We start from the raw sequence: 22,107 nt of genomic DNA, 5'->3' as shown, positions 1-22,107 counted from the left end.
ATACAGACTCTGTTGTCTATAGACAGTAATAAACAAAAGCTTTGGCAAGCAGAAGAGAAACAAAGAGAATACCCTTAATGAAAAATACTGAGAGCCTCAGGAAGTGATGGAAAGTATATAGAAAAGTAGATCAAGAATACATGGGGAAGGAACCAAAACGGGAAAAGAGAATAACAAGATAAAAATAAAGTAGCAGGTAGACGGGAAGGAGAAAGGATGCACAAGTTAAAATGTTAGTCAATTTTTTATTAATTTTTGTAATTTTCCACTACTCTATCCAATACCATATCTAGGTTTGTGGCCAATATTAAAACTAGATATCCAGTACACTCTTCTTAATTAATTTCCATTCCATGAAAAATTTAAAGGTGAATTATTATATTTAATGTGTATTTTTTACATTTTTTCTGATAGATCATTTTACATGATAGAAATGTACCTTTTAATGGCATTTCCAAGATCGAAACAAAGACAGAACAATTAAATACAAAAACAAAAGCAAAACCTTTATTCTTTGCCTTGATTGTAATGTGGTTTACCGTTCTTTATGGTAATAGCATTTTCCTGCATGCATTTCACCAACACACTACAAGTCAATAGCTTTAGTATAAAGAATCTACATTTAATGTTGCTTGTGAAAGAAACACAAAGTGTTTTGATGTGACTGGTAATATAATTTCATTTATATGATTTTTGTGGAATAAAGCTTGGCTCTCATATCATATCTGATAAAGTTCTAATATCTCATGGGTTGGTAAGAATACGATCTATCTGTGTAAACAAACACTGGAAAAGACTGATGGTTTACTGAATAAAAAGACTAGGTGGAAACATCTGATTCAAGCAATGCCAAGAATATCAACTCATCGTTCCTTAAGCCTCTTTCGATGATAAGGCATCACTATGAAAGCAAATAAATGCTGGACTCAGTCTGAGATTCGTTTCACATTGAAATGTGTGCAAAGTTTACAGTACTAATAAAAAGCAGGAATCTACACTGCATTTAAGTCTTTGTTTCTTACTTCGTGAAGTGCTTTAATTTAAAAGTGCTAGGAACAGAAACTAACAATAGTGACTGTGACATCAACCTGAAGGTACTTTTAATTTCTCATTTATGTACAAAAAGGCTGAAAAAGAAAATAAAATGAACTTTGTACAATATTTATATTTTCTTAGAAAACTCTAACCGTATATTTTCAACAGAATTAAGCAGCTTGCGACATCTTTGTACAATTGGGCTTTTTACCATAGAGTATTCAATTAAGATTGGAAGGATAAAATGCAAGAAGCTCTTCATTGTTGGCTGCAACCTATTGCTTAATGACATGAAGAATGAGGTCTTGGTAGAACAATTTGCTTCACTTTACCACTGACATATGGCTTCCCATATTAGACTTCTGAACAGTGGAAAGAATAAGATGCAGCAGCAGAGGCAAGATAAACATGCAGCAGTGACAGCATCAAACTATAATGGAACCAATTACATCATATTACCTGTTGAAAGCTTGCAAACTCTACTTCTGTGGTACATATTTGATGCAATAAATACTGTGCTTAAGTCGTCATTTTTGTTTGCTCAAACATGCACCACTGGGTAAAATTACTATTTACAAAGCAGACTTTTTTATTTTTTAAATTGACATATTCTATGTCAACCTTACCAAGAGCAGAAGATGGCTAAACAATACTGTAGGAAAAAGCAGAATCAACTTTATAAAGTGGTGGTGGGGGATGCTTTTTGGTCAGTTCAGGTTTTTAGAAAGGACTGATAGGATATTTTTATTTTACGTCAAAGGACACTTATCAAAAATGTTATAGTCATGCTGCCAGAACTCAGAATGACTATGTAATGGTGTGTGTATATGTATGTGTATACATATATATGTATATACATGCACATATACATATATACATGTATATGTAATGAATTATGTAAAAATAAAACAACTTTTTAATGCTTGTGGATTCTATGGAACATTTACAGGCACAGTAAAATTTTTCTGGATGAGACACCTTAAAAACATGAATAGCTATTTAAGCACCTCAAAAATCTGAAAACATCCTGACACAAGAAGTAAACTCTTTCCTTTTGGGACGTGATTTTTTTTTTTTTTTTAACGTGAGAATGAGAAGTGCAGCATGCTTTCATTTAAAATATATCCAGTTATACAATAGAGAAACATAGAATTTCTTACCTTTACTCCCTCTCCCCAAACATAAACCCATTTACAAAAATAGTCACATATAATAGTAAACAACCTGTGAATTAAAACAAAAAGCGACCAATTCACAGCATACGTTTTGTAAAAATATGGCAGGTGTGGCAGTTAGAACATAAACACTGGTGACGATTACTGTTATCAAGTGTCGCATGTTGAATTTACATAAAAATTTAACTTCCCTCCCCCCTTTAAGTTGCTTCCTAGAGTCTGAGTAGCCTTACTCTCTGCTCTTCAGCAGTGTCAGCTGGTTGTGAACACAGAAACCTCCTGTCGATGCTGTTTCTCTGGTTTGTTGAGTCCCAGTTTGCTGACCAGAGGCCCCTGTCTTGATATAGGCACTGACCTTAAGTATACATTTGTAAAAACAGTCAGTTTGGCATAGACCTCCTGTGGGAGTCCTGTTGACACCAACACATCACCATCACGGGCTGTAAACAATTGATCACAAAGTGGAGTATTCTTTGTTTCCTTCTACTTTTTACTTTCCCTGATATCTTTCCCTTTGTCTTCCTTTTCTGATTTGTCTTTTTCAAATTTTTCTTTCTCGGGTTTGGTCACACTATCATAGGAAGGTGGAGACGTGGTGGAAGGGGTCATGTCGGTTTTCTCTGGAGTTGAATTCTCATTTAGTTTATCAATGAGGATATCTTCTTTGATGGGTGTTCCCTCCCCTTCTTTGCCTTTGTCTTTCTTATATATACATGAAACTTTTTTAACTTTTTGCTTCAAGAGGTAGCGTCTATAAGCCCTCTGGATAACAATAGCAGACACCTCCTCTTGTTTGCGTTTCAGAGTGGTTGTGATGGGCTCATAGGAGACTTTGGAGGGGTTCGATGCCATGAATCTTTCTTCCATCTGGATTCGAAGGGCATCCATCTCTCCACTCTCACCCAAAACACGCTTTGTAAAGGCAAATAAGATGTCGAGGCAGTGGATCCTGTCCCCACTGACCATGGGCAGGTCCATGGCAATGAGCTGGACTTTGTTTGGTTTTGCTATGAGAAGAGGAGGATCCAGGGCCGCTGCAAAATCAGAAAGCTTGGAGAACTCTATGAACTGGGTGGCATCAGGATCAAACTTCTCCCAAACCTCATAGAACATCTCAAAGTCGTCCTCACTCAGGGGCTCTGCACTTTCTTCAGTAGCAACACTGAAGTTCTCCAGGATGACAGCGATGTACATGTTCACCACGACCAGAAAGGATATGATGATGTAACTGACGAAGAAGAAAATCCCAACAGACGGGTTTCCACAGTCTCCCTTAACTGAGCTGCCAGGGTGATCTTTTTCAGGGTCACAGTCTGGAGGTCCACTGTTGAGGATAGGTGCTAGCAATCCATCCCAGCCAGCAGAGGTGGTAATCTGGAACAGGCAGATCATGCTGTTGCCAAAGGTCTCAAAGTTGAACATGTCATCAATTCCAACCTCCCTCTTAACATAGGCGAAGTTGGACATTCCAAAGATGGCATAGATGAACATGACCAGGAAGAGCAGGAGGCCGATGTTAAACAACGCAGGAAGGGACATCATCAAAGCAAAGAGCAGTGTGCGGATTCCCTTGGCCCCTTTGATCAGACGCAGGATTCGGCCAATCCTGGCAAGACGGATCACTCGGAACAAGGTAGGGGACACAAAATATTTCTCTATCAGCTCAGCCAGAAACATACCTATGGAAAGCCAAGATACAACAAAAATAATGTTAAATGTAATGGCAGCAAACAAAAATGTCCATTTCTAAGATAAGCACTATTTTTATAAAATGTGGACCTAAGAATTAGGTATACACATACACACATGCACATACTAGTTTTATAAAATGTGGACATGAGAATTTGGTACACACACACATTCACATATACATAATCTGAAATATTCATTTAGCAAAATGAAGCTGGTATGTTTAGTGCTATAACATTAATAGTCTTATACTAATTGAAGGCATTAAAGGTCATTTTTCCTGGTTCAAATAAAGCATATATCAAAAGACACAATATGTATGGTAGCCAAGCACAGAAACGGATTTATGTTTCTGAAATACTAGTTTTATACTACTATTTGCATACGGACTAATGGATAAAGCATGTGGTTTTAGATTAGGAATATGAAACTTATTCTTCTGAAATGGTCTGATCAATTTTATTTGGGAGGTGGCAGAAGAGACAATCCAGGCCTTCCAGACAGACATACTTGGGAATGAATCCTGGCAATGATTTTATGCATTGCCGAATGGTGATAATAGCTATTAAGTAGTTTTGCTGTTGTTGGTTAGGCTTAACGTTTACTAAGTCTTTTCTTTGTGCTAGACATAAATGCTAAGTGCATTTACTTTCATAATCTCATTTAATCCTCACAACACCACTTTACAAAAATATTTCTTGGGAAACCAGGAATCGGAGAGGTGAGATCTCTCTTGCCATAGGTCACAGAACTGATAAAGAGTGAACCCATGGATGCACCAGGTCGAGTCTGTATAACCCAAGAGTCTCCTCCCTTAATCACTACATTACTTCCCTATAGCACCATCATTGGGATCAAATGGAATGATACCTTATTCCAAAGTTATATTTAACCAGCAAAAGTATATAAACAGTGGAATACGACTTTTCTATGTGTATGTTATCTCTCCTCAAACAGGCAGAACTTTACTTCCGGCACCTGATTTAACATCCTACACACAAATATCTATTGATGAAATGAATCTGCTTTGATTTTTTTGAACAAAATGTCCACTTTTGAAAAAGAATATTATACACTGTAGAAAATTATATGAACCCAAAGATGACATGAGGCTTGTTTGAGTGTGAATATATATAAACACACAACATGCTATTCCAATTATCAAGGACAATTATTTGACTACTTCTATTGATTAATATGTGTACATGTGTGTGAATTGTTTATTCAAAGCAGTACTTGTCTACACCACAGGAGTATGACTATTATGCCAAAGTTGCAGTTATTTTCTTCCAGCATGAGACAAGATGATACATGAAAGTTGCATGTATAATATAATTATAAATAATATAAATTCTCTTTTTTATATATAATTTCATGCACAGCACACAATTAGATAAATGACAAGCTGAGAATGGACTCTTCACTAGACTTTATTTGAAATTTGGGGATGAATGAGAAAGTATTAGTGAAAAATACTCTAAAGTTTTAAAACACAAATTTTTACTCCTAAAAATTTCACTTGAATGAAAGCACCTCTTCTTACCTACAATGGAGAGAATAACCACCACAAAATCAAAAATATTCCATCCGATGGTGAAATAGTAATAACGAAGAGAGATCAGTTTCAGCACACATTCTCCAGTGAACAGAACAATAAACACCAGATTAATCCAGTACAGAATGTTGGTCATTTCTTGACTCTGGTCATCAGTCTCCACCATCATGGTGACCATGTTGAGGCAGATAAGGATCATGATGCTGATATCAAAGACTTGTTTGGTTACGAAATCAAAGACCATCCCTTGGAATTTGTTCTGCAAAAAAAAAAAAAAAAAAAAAAAAAAAAAAGGAGTATGTGAAATTCCCTTAAGACTGAAAAACAAATCAAATCCAACTTCTCTGATTTTAACATGGCAATATGAAAATACAGCTTTTATTACAAAACATTCCATGTTTGCTTTATACTTGGAAGAAAATTTCATATACAGGAATATCCAGCTCTTTCCAAATGTATTTGTTCTATTTATACTGTTTATGATAGCAGGTTTTGTAAACTGATTTTTTGTTAAGAACCACCATTTAGTTTCTCAGTGCCTAAAACATAACCAAGCGTACAGCAGACAGTTAGTAAATATTGGTCACTATAATGAATCTTTATTATGGTCTGTGTTTGGGGTGAGCATCAAAATTAACTTTGAAGAACTAATGAATAAATACTTTTCTAGCTTTTTTGGGTCATTTCCCCCCTAGTTTCTTCCTTCATATTCCCCACCCACTATGAGCAGCAAAGCCACAGCATCTTAAATTCTACCTTAAAGTTTAGCTGAGAAGATGCTTTTAAAATTATAGTTCAAGAAAAAGGATATTGGTGGAATAGTTGGTAAAATCCAGTTAAATTCTATATTTTATTTGATAGTATCATACCAGGGTAAATTTCTTAGTTTTGCTGACCCATCTATGGTTATATAAGATGTTAAGACAAAGGAAAGCAGAGTGAAGTTTATATGAGGTAACTGCTAAAAGAATAAAATCATCTTTTAAAAAATTATAGCTTAAAATTTCTATGTTCAAACTTTGCCCTATTCAATCTGGACCTAACTTCCAAGCACTAACTAGCCTTATATCTTGTTTATGAAATTAAGTCCTCATCTTGTAAACCAATTATGTTCACTGGGCCCTGTGTTTTTCCTTCTTTTCAACTCTATGTGCTCAATATTCATCATCCTGGCGCTTGGAACTTGGATCGCCTCTGCTAGGTCGTCCTCTACCTTCTCAACTAGAACTATAGACCTTCTGCTCCATCTACGCTCATAGTCTGCATTCCAGATGGATGCCTTTATTGGTCTGGATTCTCTGTGCTCGTGTTCTGCCCCTGCCCGACTAGTAGAGGCATCCATTACTCCATACTGGAATTCTGGGATATCAAGTAGTACTGGTTTGTTATATTTTGTTATTTTCTCTGAATACATATATAGCCTGATGGACTGGACTTGCCTTGTTTCAGCCGGATCTGTTCTTCAAGGGCCTCCTTCAACTTAAATGCATCTAATTCCAGTTCTAAGCCTCTTGTTCTTAGCTCTTGTGTACTGAAGTCTACCTTCCCAAGTCTGGTTATGTTCCCCTTATTTCTACCCTTCTGATACTTGCTACCACTCTTGTACCATACTGTTTTATCTTGTTTATCCATCTCCTCTGTCATAACGCTTCTGTCAAGGGGCATTATTAGACTCCCCTTCTCAGTCTGGGGCATCCTAACTCAGTTTTAAGTTTTAAGCACTCTGTGATCTCAGACAATTTTGTGCTTACATTTGTCATAAAATGTATGACATTTTATTGCGAATGGTTTGCTTTTATTTAATTAATAAAATCATTTTCTTCCGCAGATACAGCACCTTAGAATGAAGCAGATTCAAAATGGCTTAAAAGCAGCAACTTGCTATTTACGTTCATATCAGCATTTTCAGTAAAAATCTCTTTAGATTCTCTGCCCTTTTAGTTTTCCAGTGGGTTAGATCAACATACAGCTCCACTACACAGTCACTGTCTCCATTTTAAATTTCAGAATATGCTGGAGGAAGCTGTATAACCTTGGAGGCCATGTTCACTAGAAGTTTATGTTTTCTCACTTTGTCTTGGCTCTTCATAATGATTAGCGATCCTTTGTCCCTCACTTGCTCCCAGGATAATTTCAAACTTCTCAGAAATTTCCTATTCTCTTGCCCTTTATTCTTACTTTTTTTGTGAGAACACCAAAGTCAACTGTTATAAAGAAACTCCTCTACCTTTTTGTCATTTTATATTATATTGATTTCCACACCTTTTTACATACTACTCCAAATTCATTGGAGGACTCAGTCCCTTTTCCTCTGTAACCTAATCCACACTGTTTTTGAGCCACATCCTGTGCAGTTTTATTCTATATTTATTCCCTTTCTCTTCAATCTCTTCCTCTCCAGAATTCCTGCTTTGCTCTGACACTAATCTCTCAATCTTTAGAAACTCTATTTTACTACTACTTCTAACATTCATTCTCTTTCGGAGTCCCGTTTTGATTTTCAAATTCTGTAAACTAGCATCGCCAACTGTTTTCTCCATTCATGTCCCTGCTTCTTGCTCTGTGTGACTCCAACTCTTCATCCCGTGTGTAAGGCAGAGACGCACGAGTCATCTTTGTTGCTTCCTTCTTTACTTCTTGTATTCAATTAATAAACCTTTTAATTTCACTGCTATGATAGCTCACAGATCCATTTTATTCATCTCCACATCACTCTGGTTCAGGCTGACTATCATCCCTGAAATAGTTCCACCAGGAGCCTACGCTGCACACACTGCCTCCGTCAATGCTGGTTCAGGGACAGTCACAACACCCAGACTGACCAGCTTCTGCTCAATGGCTTCGCTTTGCTCTAAGGACAAAGACTTGTCTTAATGTGGCCTAAGAAGCCCAGAAAAGTCTGGACCATCCTAGCCTGTTCATTCTCACCATGTCCCAAATGAACCCCCACCCTCTGCACTCCAGCCTCACTGGCCTTCCTACCTCAGGACCTTCACATATACATTCCTCTTTTCTTCTTACATGGCCTGTAGACACTTCCTCATTTTCCTTCAGGCCTAGGCTCATGCTCAGTAAAGCCTTCCTTGATTAATCAGTCCCTTCTTTCTTATCAGCTCTCATAGCTAAATGGATTCTTTCCTTCTTGGATATTTCTATTTGTTGGTGTGACTATTTGATTACCAAATAGACTCTCTGTTTAGTATTTAATTCCAAATGCTTAGCATCATACATTGTAAATGAATGACTGAATAGATGGATTTTACCACATATTGTTGCCAATAATATTCTAGCTAAATGCACTAATCATTTCCTTACCCCTATTAAAGTAAATCTACATGCTATCTGATGTAATTAAACAACCATTAAAATTTTTTTCTCATTATCTACATGTATGTGCTGTCTTACTAATAAATCTCACTCTTTCACTGATTTACCTCTTCTGTAATGGTGAAGTGCACAAGGCTTCATGCTCAGCAATTTTTTTTTTTGGTATATTATAATTATCTTTCAAAAATGAACTTAAGATTTAAAGCTCAACTGAATTATGTCTGACAATGACAACTCTAAAATCCTTATCCCATATTCATAAGACCTAATCTTTCCAAATGCCTTTACAGGACTTTCAGTTACATTAACTGCTTTATATTCTTTTTTATCTATATGTCCTCCCTCTTTTCCTATATTTTACAGGTTCCTCATCCCACTGAACCTTCTTGTTGGCTCATTTATTTCCAGTCCTATTGGCATGACCCTATACTGTGGACTCATCTTCTTGTATGTAAGGGTTCATCTTCTTGTCTAAGCCCCAGCACTACTTTATCTCTAACATTTTCCCATAGCAGTCCCTAAAAATCTCTTTTTCTTCACATTACCATGCTGTTCACTTAACTATATCGTATTTTTATTTGGCTAAATTAAATGGATTTATTCGGATTCATAGTGGGCTTGACTCATTTGACCCAGAAAACCTTGTGTTTCCTACTTACTATTTCAAAAAATAAATCACTATTCTCCACTGCAATATTTATTTCCATGACTTTGGAGTGTATGTTTTTCATATAAGTCATTACTCTGCTTTTCTCCCTTATTCATCTGTGTTGTATTATTTCTCAAAAAGTAGGCTCAAATTGTACATTCCTTATGTTTTGTCCAATATTACTATCCACTGTCGTTGGGCTTTTGGCTAACTTACAAACAGAACAGGGGCATGATCAGTTTTAGGTTAGCTAGTTTTACATCATCACTAATGGAGTCATAGAGTCGTGTTTCCTGGGGAACACTTAATTACCTTGTACCATGTATGCCTTCAGAGAGGAATTCTGAAACATGAAAGAACTCAGGGACTCTTCTGACAACAATTCCTTGTAGCAACCAAACAGACCAGTAAAGTCAAGTCACTCAGTCGTGTTCAACTCTTTGCGACCCTATGGACTGTAGCCTATCAGGCTCCTCTGTCCTTGGGATTTTCCAGGCAAGAGTACTGGAGTGGGTTGCCATTTCCTTCTCCAGGAGATCTTCCCGACCCAGGGATCAAACCTGGGTCTCCAGCATTGCAGACAGACGCTTTACCATCTGAGCCACCAGGGAAGCCCAAACAGACCAGTAGCCACTGGCAAATATACAATCGCAATCACCATAAAAAGCCACAGAGAATGACGTCATCTGATTTAGGGTCAAGATGCTTGGAGGAAATAGGAAATTTTTCTTGAAAACCAGGAACAAATAAGACCTATGACTTGTTTCATTAGTGATTCCATTTACTCTGCAGAGTTGGACAGAATATGGGGCATATCCAAGATGTATCAATTATCCCAATTGGTCTTCACTGCACTCTGAGAACATTCAATAATTCCACACTATGTATATATGAATATGTTTTCTTCTCTACATTGTTAGAAGCTCCTCAGTGACATCAATCCTATGGAATAATACTGGTATATAAGCCTGAACATTTTTACTTATATATATTTTATGTCTCTGTATAGAATATATTACATAATTTCTACATACTATGTATCTAAAAATACCGAATACTTAGACTATTGAGGCAATCTGGTCACATTGCTAAGGCAGAAACAGTTTTGCAATACATGAAAATTAGTATCTAGCAATTTGGGCTATAACAGTGATAGATAACAGCTTTTGTTAAGGATGAAAGTATGCTATTCTTACAGCAGGTCGAGGTATGGGTTTTTGTGGTTTCTTTGAACCCAATTTTTTCATTGCATTGTAGTATTTCTTCTGTTCTTCTGTCATAAAAATGTCTTGACCTCCAAAGTAAAGAAATGAAAGGAAAACTTGTAAAAATCATGTTCTTTGCTAGCTATAAAATCCATATTAGTAATTGTGTCAAAAATGTCTCCATATTCTATTCTAAAGTTACTAACATGTATTTTAGATATGCATATATTCAATGTGTAAATTAGATTTCTATACTAGAAATAGCACTTTCAGATAGCTGGTAGTAATTCAGCTATTTGAATTATCAATCACTTAAAAACTCACAGATGATTAAGTCAAAATAATTTCTGAATTTTATATTCTTTCTTTTTGATGACTGCACTTGGAGCCAAAAGGAAACAGTGTGATATGTTTAGTTGGCACTTTAGAGCAAAGATGAAGTTTTAATATACTTATCTTTTTTTTCTGCTGGTTGAAGTTATCTATGATGACACCAATGAAAAGATTGAGAGTAAAGAATGAACCAAAAATGATAAAGATGACAAAATACAGATACATGTACAGATTGTCTTCATACTTGGGTTGTAATTCTACCTACAAAATATGAAAAACGATAACCATTAGACCTAAAACTTGTTTCATAGAAAAGACATCAGTGAATTTTCAATTCTCAAAGCATATCTCTATACGCTGGAAATTTTTAAAAAATTAAACAGATTGTAGGAAAGATCAAGTTTAACACACTTACTGAAGAGTCTCCAAACTCTTTCATTGACTTGAGAAAATGAAACAACTCATAGAAAAGTCTGAATAATTAAAATTCATTTCACCCAATAAATGTCTAGGATATGAATGCACTTTTAAGACCCCAATGGGGCATGCAGAGTGAGGACTTCCTACAGAAGAGATACTACAGTTACACTAGTTTATGTTAAAAACTTTCAAATTTTTACTCTCTTTGACTCAGTTTCTTCATCCGTAAAATGGAAAAAAACCCAAAAAAACGGAATCAACTCTAATATGGTATTTCAGAAGGCTAAATATGTTACTATATGAGAAGTGTTAGAACAGAACCTGGCCAATAGTAATAGATAAAAATAAGGGTTTGACTTCTGTTATATATTTCTCTTGCTAGACTAGAATTATTACCATGTGTGTTGACATAAGTATATCAGTAGGATCTTTCCTTTCTGAAAATGAGTCTATTGATTCATTGTACTCAGCAGGTCTTAAGTACTGTTTCTGTAACAATGATGTGCTCTCTTATCTAACACAGTTCTGGTTTTGTTTTTTTTTTTTTAAAATATGAATAATGTTGATAATGCTCAACTCTTTTAAAGATAGGAAAGTGAAAGTGTTAGTCACTTAGTTGCATCTGACTCTTTGCGATCCCATAGACTGTAGCCTGCCAAGGCTCCTCTGTCCATGGAATTTTCCAGGCAAAAATACTGGAGTGGCTAGCTAGTCTCTTCTCCAGGAGATCTTCCCAACCCTGGGTTTGAACCCAGGTCTTCTGTAGTGCAGGTGGATTCATTACCATCTGAATCACCAGGGAGGCCTTTTAAAGGAATATTTATCCATTTCCCATCCCCCCACCCCACTCCCAGCATACTAGAGTTCTTGCAGTTCTTGGCAGTACTTGATATTGCCAGACTTTTAAATATTGCCAATCAGGAAAGTATGTAGGTAATATTTAATTTTGGTTTAAATTTGCATTTCTCTCTTGACTAAATGAGAGTAAGGGTGAATAACTTTCCATACTTTTAGAAGCCAAAAGAATTTCATCTTTTGTAAAGTGTTTGAATACTGAGGGATTTTATAGTAGTATGACATCTGAAGAACTGATGCTTTCAAACTGTGGTGTTAGAGAAGACTTTTGAGAGTCCCTTGGACTGCAAAGAGATCAAACCAGTCAATCCTAAAGGAAATCAACATTGGAAGGACTGATGCTGAAGCTGAAGCTCCAATACTTTGTCTACCTGATACAAACAGCCGACTCATTGGAAAAGACCCTGATGCTGGGAAAGACTGAAGGCAGGAGGAAAAGGGGGCAATAGAGGATGAGATTGCTGGATGGTATCACCGACTCAATGGACATGAGTTTGAGCAAACTCTGGGAGAAGTGAAGGACAGGGAAGCCTGGTGTGCTGGAGTCCATAAGGCTGCAAAGAGTCAGACACGACTGAGGACCTGAACAGCAAAATACAGAATTGTGTGCTAAGTTATTAAGGAAGAAACTGAAAGTAATTTGCATGTCATGTAGGTTATTGATTAGAAAGGTGGACAGAATTTTGAATTAATCAAATAGGTAGGAAACTACTGTAGAAAATGAGATAATGTAAGAAAGGCTTTAACACAGAGAGTGGCAATAAATAATAAATTATTAATATTATTCAAAAGAGCCTATAAATGGGGCTCCTAATAATAAAAGAGATAAAATGCAGGGTGTCGAGTTCTTATAGTTTCTTTTTTTTAATAAGGGGGAAAAAATTCAGGAACTCTCTCTAAGTTACCACCTGCTTTTGGTGTCAGAGATATAACATCTTGAGCTTAATTACTATGCTCTGACAATATATGAGAAACCAATCTCTTTTTTAAAACGTGATTTCCTTCCTTATTGTTAAATAGTGAGAAATTATATGGAGATTACTACAAAAAAATTCAAAACTGCTGATGTATGTAGGATAGATTATGAAAGCCCCTTCTATCATAAAATCTTATTTCCAAAAAGAAATATGATTATATTTGTTTTGCTTTCTTTTTTTTTCTTTTATCATTATTCAGACTTTCCTATCACAAAAAATATCAAAAGCTGGAGGAAATCTGAGACAGATGAAGAAAGCACCTGTAAGGGCTTTTAATTCATGGCTAGAACTATTAGAACCAAAACCAAAATGTCTCTATTTACAAATAGAACAAATAGAATCTACAAATTTTTAAGTGCCAGTTGCTATTCTAGACACTAGGAAAGATATGTTAGAACATTCACAGTGAACAGAGAAATACATTCTAATCAAATTTTGGAAGAAGTAATGTAAGGTTGAATATTTTATTTTTCTAATGTAGATATTCTGTATAAATCGACCCATGGTTTTATTTTATTGACAATATCACTAAATTACAACACTGTAGAAATAGTCACTAGATCTAATTAAACAATTTTCCCTCTAAATAGACTTACATTTCGTGAATCAACTGCTGCATACATGATATCCATCCATCCCTTAAATGTGGCCTGAAAAAAAAGTCACACCATTGAATTTTTTCCCCTTGCAAATTATAATTCTAGAAGAGACTAAATATCAGATTTATTAACCAAGATTTATTCAAAAACAGGTATATAAAATAGTTTGAAATTAATATTTAAACTCTTTGGCAAAGTTTTAAAACATATGCACTGAAAACTCTTCCTTCATGTTTTTTCATAACATCTTTCTATTTTGACTTTAACATCTATACTTAAATCATGATAGATTATAATAATGTACTATCATAAAAGCAATTATCAACAACCTTTGACTCTTACATATATATACAAGAATGTAACATGAAAAAATTTCACATATATAGTATTACCTTCAGACAAACTGAAAAATATGTTGCATTATTTGATCTTAAGGTTGTCTTTTCTGCTAATCTTTTCTAAATGATATTATCACCAACCACCAATCATGATGGTTTGTTCTTGAAATTGCCAAATATCCTATTTTGAGGCAATTATTCTGTAAGGGGAAGCTTTATAATCTAAAAACTATTATACCTAACTGCAATTTACTTTTTAAAAATTTTGGTTGAAGAGACATAGTAATTCTGAAGACAAGTCATCAAGTCATGTACATTTGTTTTTCAGTTTCTTAATGCCACAGGACCCTGTAGTATTCATCTCATGTTGGGTATCATGTTAGTGGATCATCTCAGGGAGCATGTGAACATGATTTAGAGTGGTCAGTTGAGAAGCTAAATGGAGTTTTATGAAATTATAGCAGGCATAATAGACTTGATAGGAAGGTTTTCATTTGCAAGAGAGCAATCTCCCTATCTTAAAGCATTCAAGCAACAGGCAGGAAGATGGACAATCAAGGTAGGAGTCCATGTGAGGGGAATATTTGGTTATGGTGTTCGTGAAAGTTGGGTGAGTGGGGACTTGGCAAGGGTTTAGATACTGTCCGGTATCTGAGAAGGACAGAAGTCTACCACCCCTACCCCTACCTTTCCAATCCCATCCTCGGGCCAATGCCTCTACTTTGCTCAGATTGGGGAAAACAGTGGGAAACTACATAGAAATTTCAGTAACAAAGACTTGTTTTGGGAACCTAAGGCATAGTCTGGGAGACTTTAAACTTTATACAGCTATCCAGTCTCCAACTTGGTGCAGAAAGACAGTTCATCCATGATTAAGGAAGAATCTAGGCAGATGGGCTTAAGGAAATATGTACTGCAAACAGTGAGCAAGAATATTATACTCATTTTAGTAACACATCACAGTGAATAATAAAGTGGTTACTTACTACTTGAAGCAGAGAAAGATACCCAAGTCCCACATTATCAAAGTTGACTTTCACGTTCTTCCAACGGGCAGTTTGGTTGCCATCTATGAGGGCCTTACATTCACTGTAGTTGTTCACCACGCTGACATCAAACATCTCTCCAGTGGTGTAGTTAATACAGTGATAAAACTTGCCAGCAAAAAGGTTCACCCCCATGATACTGAATATCAACCAAAAGATCAGGCAGACCAGAAGTACATTCATTATGGATGGAATGGCTCCTAAGAGAGCGTTGACAACAACCTGGCACAGCAAGGAGGTGGGAAAAGAAGTGAAAAGAGAGTCAGCTCTAGGGAAGAACTAGAAATTTAGGTCATCATACATGAAAACTCAACAGAGAAAATATAAAAATCATTCTAGTACTGAAAGCTTGATTCTCTTTTTAAAAAATTAAAATAGCCACTGTAAAAACAGGTTTTTGAAATTGGTAAACTGAAAAGAATTTAATAGCTATTAAAGAATTTAATAGCATTCCTTTCTATGATACCATGCACACAAAAATACAGAAGCACAAACACCTCCACATATCATCCATTTCTGGTTGTGTTTGCAACATTCAAAGAAAATCCTAAGTAACTATTTTAAAATATCACAAAACAATACCTAAAAGTTCCTTTTTGAATAGCCAAACCTTCCTGGACAGGGCATCACCATTTCCTCAGTGCTGAGGGTATGTAGTCTCAGGTTTTATGCCTCAGGGGATGACAAATGGCAGTATAAATGCCTCCCAGTTCCTTTGTACCACCTTTCTAAATGAGGGTTAGATTTCCACAGCTGACCTACTTTTTAGCCAGCTCAGCCTTTGTTTGAGAGCAAAAAGGCCAGGGTTGGACTTTAAAAGGCTCAGAAGACATCATATGGAGCAGGGAAGAAAAAGGATGAGGAATGATTTGGTGGTTTCAAATTACAGTGAGTGGGATTTCCTTCACATTTATAAACTGGAATGAACATAACTAATGTCGACTCACATCAGAAGTCTACACAACATGCTAGAAATTTCCCACAGAGTGAAAAAGTCTAGGTAGAGGCAACCTCATTGATTCTAATTAGAAGCCATCATTCAGGCATTATGTTGTGTGAGTGCCTCCAAAAGTGTCATTTATGGATGTCTGACAAATATTACTGATTGACATGAATATGAATGTAGAAGACACAAATTTAACCTGGATGTGTCACATCTAAGGTTCAAAACAGCAGTTTATACTGAAAGTGTTAGTTGTGTCCAACTCTTTGTGACTCCATGGACTGTAGCCCTCCAGACTCCTCTGTCCATGGAATTCTCCAGGCAAGAATACTGGAGTGGGCAGCCATTCCCTTCTCCAAGGGATCTTCCTAACCCAGGGATTGAACTCGGGTCTCCCGTATCACAGGCAGATTCTTTACCACCTGAGCCACCAGGGAAACCCTGTTTTCAATTATAATTCCAACAAATACTAAAGCATGTGGTCTTACCCTCATTCCTTCAAACCGGGATAAGGCTCTCAGTGGCCTCAGAGCTCTTAGTGTTCTGAGGGATTTGATGGCACCAAGTTCTGAGTATCCCAAAGCATTTGCAGTTAAGCTAACCAATGAGACCTATACAGGAAAAAGCAACACGATTTTCTTATTTATAGGCAAAAAACGTTTACACAACCCAACCTTGCTCTATGCAATAAACCAGTTCCAAAACTTTAGTGAGTATCAAAATCACTTGTTGCAAACACAGATGGCTGGCCGAGGTTCGGATGAGACCTGAGAATCTGCATTTCTTTAAGTTCCCACTTAAGCTTAATGATACTGGCCAGTGAACCACTGCTATAAACCTATGAAAAAGCAGCAGCAATACATGCTCTTTTTATCAAGATTCTTGACAAGAAAATGTAAAAGAATTAAACGTAAAGAAAGACAAGGAATGACACCAAAATGAAATTTTCATCTATAGATTTATAAAACTTTATCATTTCTCATATTGTTTAGCAGACCTGAAAGAGAAAAGAAAACCTAGTACAAATATGCAAGTAAACTATGCAAGACACAGTTGACTCTGAATATAAGCACACTCAGAAAGATCTAGATTTCTAAACAGTGGTTTAATCTTATTGTACATGTCAGTGTGAAGGCCTAACTAAGATCATTAATTAAGGAAAACTGAAATCATTAAGTTTAAAAAGTTGAGATTTTAGTGTAACTAATTAGAAACTGTCAGAACAATGCTTTCTTTAGTTATTTATACAGATGGCTAATGTAGTTGATGTAAGTTGTGACATCACAGCGAAAAAAGAAAAGAATAACTGCCGCAGGTGGCACAGAAATGTCTGATTTCCTTTGAAAATACATAGAAAACCCATTAAAACTATATAAGCTAATGAAAAGATATTTTCTCCTAAAGTGCACCTGAATTGCAAAAGCAGGAAAATGAAAACAGATGTGTAATATAGCTTTTAAGAATATGGTATTAGTAGATATTTGAAAAATACATTTTTTAAAGAAAAGTAAATGAGGCACATAAAAATATTTTACAACACAACTTGACTTATTCAAACTAATTTTGCACATGTAATATGAAATAGAAAAATCTTTGAATTTGGAAAAAATTAATCTATAAAATTTTCTTAAGGAGTTTCTATATTTTTCCTAAAATCTAAATTTTTAGACTTTGCAAATCTCTTCAAAGACAAATGAAAAATAAAGTTACTGAATTATAATTTATTGTGAAGATTTTCTAGGTATAAAACATGAGGACTTATAGTACTTTATCTTCTCTGAAGATAGGATGAAAAAGAGATATGTATAAATTAAAGAATGAAAGATAAAAGTTAGACATAAAAAAATTCTGAACAGGGGCAGTATTTATTGGCTAAAGAAGTAGTAAACGTTCAATTTTATGTGACTTGTGTAGTTGAATATGAAAAGGAGATACATGTAGATCCTCTTCTCTTTCTGGTCTTCTCCTTTTGGCCTCTAAATAGTAATTTTCTTCCATTCCATCACTGACATCTCCAGCAAATTTCTTTCCCTAAAAAAGGTGAGCTTTTCTTATCACTTTCCATAGATACTCTTCAACAGAAGAGTATTTTCGAGAACTCTTCAATAGCTTCTTCACTAAATCACTAAATCATAGATCTATTAATAAATCTCTTTGAATGGCATCTCAGGTCCTTCAACCTCTTCTTCAACTTACCTTTCTTATCAACCAATTACAAAGTATCAACCGATTACTTTCCCTCACCCTGTGGCACAGAGCTTATCCTATAGGGCTACTTGGTGGCTGAGCAAGCCCTGCTTGGCATGCTGCAGTGTCTTCAAGGCTTTGAGGTCCTTGCTTCATCTGTACCTGCTGACATTGACATCCTTCAAATGCCAGTTCACACTGCACCGCCCTCATGAAGCCTGTGTTTCCTCCTCAGCGAAGCAGATGAAACTTCTAACAGAGATGTCTTCTTCTCATTGTATACATATCTATCCTCACTAGTTGCCTATAAGCTCCCATAGGCCCAGGAAATGGCATACGTATTTGTCTCTTCCATACAAAATAGATGACTGATATGTTTGACATAAAGCAAAGCAATAATGTATTATCATAATAATTTTCTTAAATCCAAGAAGATAAACATCAGAGTATACTAGGTAACATGAGCAGCAGCTCACAGATTTCTCTTAAGATTTTCTTTATATTTAGGTAGTGTTGATTTAATGCCTTTATTATTACATGGATATAGTAAACATAAGATATTTTTATTAAACATTTACAGTGTATTTTCTGTACACAGAAAATAAAGTATCATCCATAATCTCATTATACAAATAAAAGAACTGGCATTGTCATGGTATATTTTTCTTTTGCTCATAGTGCTCAAACACATGTGATTTAAAGTATTATTTTTGTCATTTTATTGCCATTAAACTTTTGATATAATTCCACATGTAGCTTTATATGTTATAATAGGCTTGCTTTATTCAGATTCAGCAGAGGAAAAGATATTTTAGTCTCTTAAATTCAAAGAAATCTCTTTATTTCTTACAAATTTTTTCTGTTTGGTGACTAGAAAACTCCTACTAAATTAAGTTGAATTTTTTTCACCTACAATTATAAAAACTAACTTTTTTCATGAAAGAGTCCATTTTTCTCTTTTTCTAGTATATGTAAATTTTATGTATTTAATAATATTTCTTTAATTGCCAAGGAGTTATGATAATCAACAGAATATTATCTTAAAGTTCAGTACTTAAAACACACATTGTTCTTTCCTAAAAATTTCAGTGTCTGTCTTCTTAATTAATCTGAGTATCATTCTATCCCCTCCCTCCAGACTTCCTGTCCCTTGTTCCCTCTGACTCTCCTAGTTTTTTCCTAGACAAAAGGCCTTAACTTTCTAGACAAAATTAACTATTAATTAATTAACTTATTTATTTTTCCATTTATTTTTATTAATTGGAGGCTAATTACTTTACAATATTGTAGTGGTTTCTGCCATACATTGACATGAATCAGCCATGGATTTACATGTATTCCCCATCCCGATCCCCCCTCCCTCCTCCTTCTCCACCCGATCCCTCTGGGTCTTCCCAGTGCACCAGCCCTGAGCACTTGTCTCATGCATCCAACCTGGGCTGGTGATCTGTTTCACCCTAGATAATATACATGTTTCGATGCTGTTCTCTCGAAACATCCCACCCTCGCATTATTCCACAGAGTCCAAAATTCTGTTCTGTACATCTGTGTCTCTTTTTCTGTTTTGCATATAGGGTTATCATTACCATCTAAAATGTAAAGGCATTTAAGAAGTATATCTTCAAAATTAAATAAAATTTATTTTAAAAATTTTGTCTGGTTAAGATCTTCTTCAAAAATTTCCCTCAGAAATAAGGGAATAAACTCATATTCATATTTTTTAAAGCCTCTTACTTTCTGGCACTGCATCTTATTAATAGATTATTTTCAATATAATATAGTTTCATAAAACTCTTAAGTAATTGGCCCAGAGCTAATCTGTTTCTACGATCATACAAATCAAGAAGTGTCTCTTGCTACTTGGACTTTCACATTTCTTTGTAATTACTAATGCACCTGTGGGAAACACTTTGCAACAGGTTCTAGAGATGACAAAAATGCTAACATCAAAGATGCCCGTGAAGAATTTAAATACAGTTACATGTGAGAGTGATAAAGCAAAACTTCTACATTTATATATAGCTTTGCGTAACTTGGGATTTTAAATATTAATTTAACTACTTTGTCTGTGAAACTCTGGCAAAAAATGTTTCGGGGCATTTCTTACTGGGAAGATGGGACCCATCATTTATACTTGGGGTCCTGCAGTCATAACGAGTGCCTACTATGTGCCAGGCACCAAGCGAGGACTAGAAGTTACCATTCACACACCAATGAAACAAAACAATAACATGCAGAATACTCACATCGACAATCAGGAAATCTAGCCAGCACCAGGCATTGGTAAAATACACTTGAAAGCCATAGGCAACCCACTTGAGAAGCATTTCCAGGATGAATATATAAGTGAAAACTTTGTCAGCATATTCTAACATGGTCTTAATGGTTTTTCGCTGTTCAATATATATATCTTCAAAGGCCTGTAAGTGAAAAAACTCCATTGAATTTCATTGTCATAAACTGTCTCTAATTGGTATTTTATTAGAAAAAATCATGCTTGCAAGCATCTTTTCAGGTGCCTAAGGCTGGAAGACTTCATGCTTCCTATAGCTGCATTTTGCTCTGTAGTTATCTATATGTAAGTGATTCTTAATTGGGCATTTCAGTCAACAAATCAATTCAAATAACCTTTAAATTTTGGTATCAGGGTATCCCATCAGAGCTTAAAATTTTTGAGACACTGCCAGCTGCCTCTGTCTACAATAGGAGGCACAAAATCATCTGCACGCATATATGCTTGCTCAGTACAGAGCTGCTTGACTGTAACCCTAAACCCATTTAGTGATGAAAATATAAGGCAAGGAGTCCCCTTAGCTTGGAGAAGGGGTAGGGAATCAGTCTTTTGCTTTCTCTCTCTCTCTAGCTCAATCTGAGCATGTACATAGTTGTCAAGAACCTCCTTTACCACTGTTCTGCAGAGCTCTTTGGAAAGGGCAAGGGAACTCACTTGCAGGAGCCCCTGGGTCTTCTGGAATGAAAAGGGCATTAATAATTCAGTCCCTTTCCAGGAAAACCTATCAGGACTTGGTGATCTGGATCAAGGAGAAAGGTGAAATTGGTTTTCATTTTTGTTGGTTTTTTGACCATTCTGTTGAGTGAAATCAGATATAAAATAAGTCTGTAGTGATCTCACTTTGCTACTTGTGGGTAATTTAATCCATTTGCCATTCAATGTGGTTGGCACTAGTGAACTGGCGTGAACACAGCAATTGAGCTGATGTTAAGCAGATTGATATTTAGCTGATAATCCCATGCCCTGTCTACATATTGATTCTTAATAGGAACTGGTTCTGATGACTAAAAGTTAGAAGGGTCGTTCTTTAAATATTCACAAAAAATCATACTGATCTAAATTCGATTCAATCTTAGGCCTACGGCAGAACAATAAAAGTTGCTACTTAGCGAGCCTCTCGCACTGTGCTAAAAATATCATACAATGACTCTCATCTTCACAAACACCTTCTTGTGAACACATGCAATAGGAGGTTGACTGAGGGGAGAGGTAAATGGTTTCAGGTAAAAGTAAAGGAGCAGATCACGTTACCTACCAGTGCCCCACTGCTGACCAGAATCATGAAGACAATGAAGGTTTCGAACCAGTTATGCTCCACTATCTTATAGCAAGTTTTTCTCAAGTTCCACCAGAGTTTCCCTTTGCCTTCTTCTATGCTTATCTGACAACACTTAAATTTCCGCACACAGTCTAAAATATGTCAAAGTAAATGAAGAAAAATTATCACTCTTTGATTATGCATATTTGTATTGGTGGGAGAG

At 35.8% G+C, this 22,107-nt stretch overlaps 1 protein-coding gene across 1 annotated transcript in view; it reads right to left on the bottom strand.

Moving 5' to 3' along the window:
* Positions 1-307: 307 nt before the first annotated feature.
* The window catches only part of LOC136165349 (sodium channel protein type 2 subunit alpha), an 86,753-nt gene continuing 64,953 nt past the window's right edge, over positions 308-22,107 (bottom strand). Inside the window, exons 19-27 of the mRNA XM_065931673.1 lie at positions 21,882-22,036; positions 20,580-20,753; positions 16,635-16,757; positions 15,144-15,425; positions 13,817-13,870; positions 11,092-11,229; positions 10,627-10,731; positions 5,443-5,713; positions 308-3,889 (exon numbers count right to left, since the gene is read on the bottom strand). Of these exons, the coding sequence (XP_065787745.1) occupies positions 2,694-3,889; positions 5,443-5,713; positions 10,627-10,731; positions 11,092-11,229; positions 13,817-13,870; positions 15,144-15,425; positions 16,635-16,757; positions 20,580-20,753; positions 21,882-22,036 (2,498 nt within the window). The 3' untranslated portion in view covers positions 308-2,693. The remainder of the gene's footprint in view (positions 3,890-5,442; positions 5,714-10,626; positions 10,732-11,091; positions 11,230-13,816; positions 13,871-15,143; positions 15,426-16,634; positions 16,758-20,579; positions 20,754-21,881; positions 22,037-22,107) is intronic.

Source organism: Muntiacus reevesi, chromosome 3 (assembly GCF_963930625.1).
Source record: "Muntiacus reevesi chromosome 3, mMunRee1.1, whole genome shotgun sequence".
NCBI classification, from domain to species: Eukaryota; Metazoa; Chordata; class Mammalia; order Artiodactyla; family Cervidae; genus Muntiacus; species Muntiacus reevesi.
The sequence above is the reverse complement of the archived record's forward strand: the minus strand, read 5'-3'. Positions and strand labels throughout refer to the sequence as shown.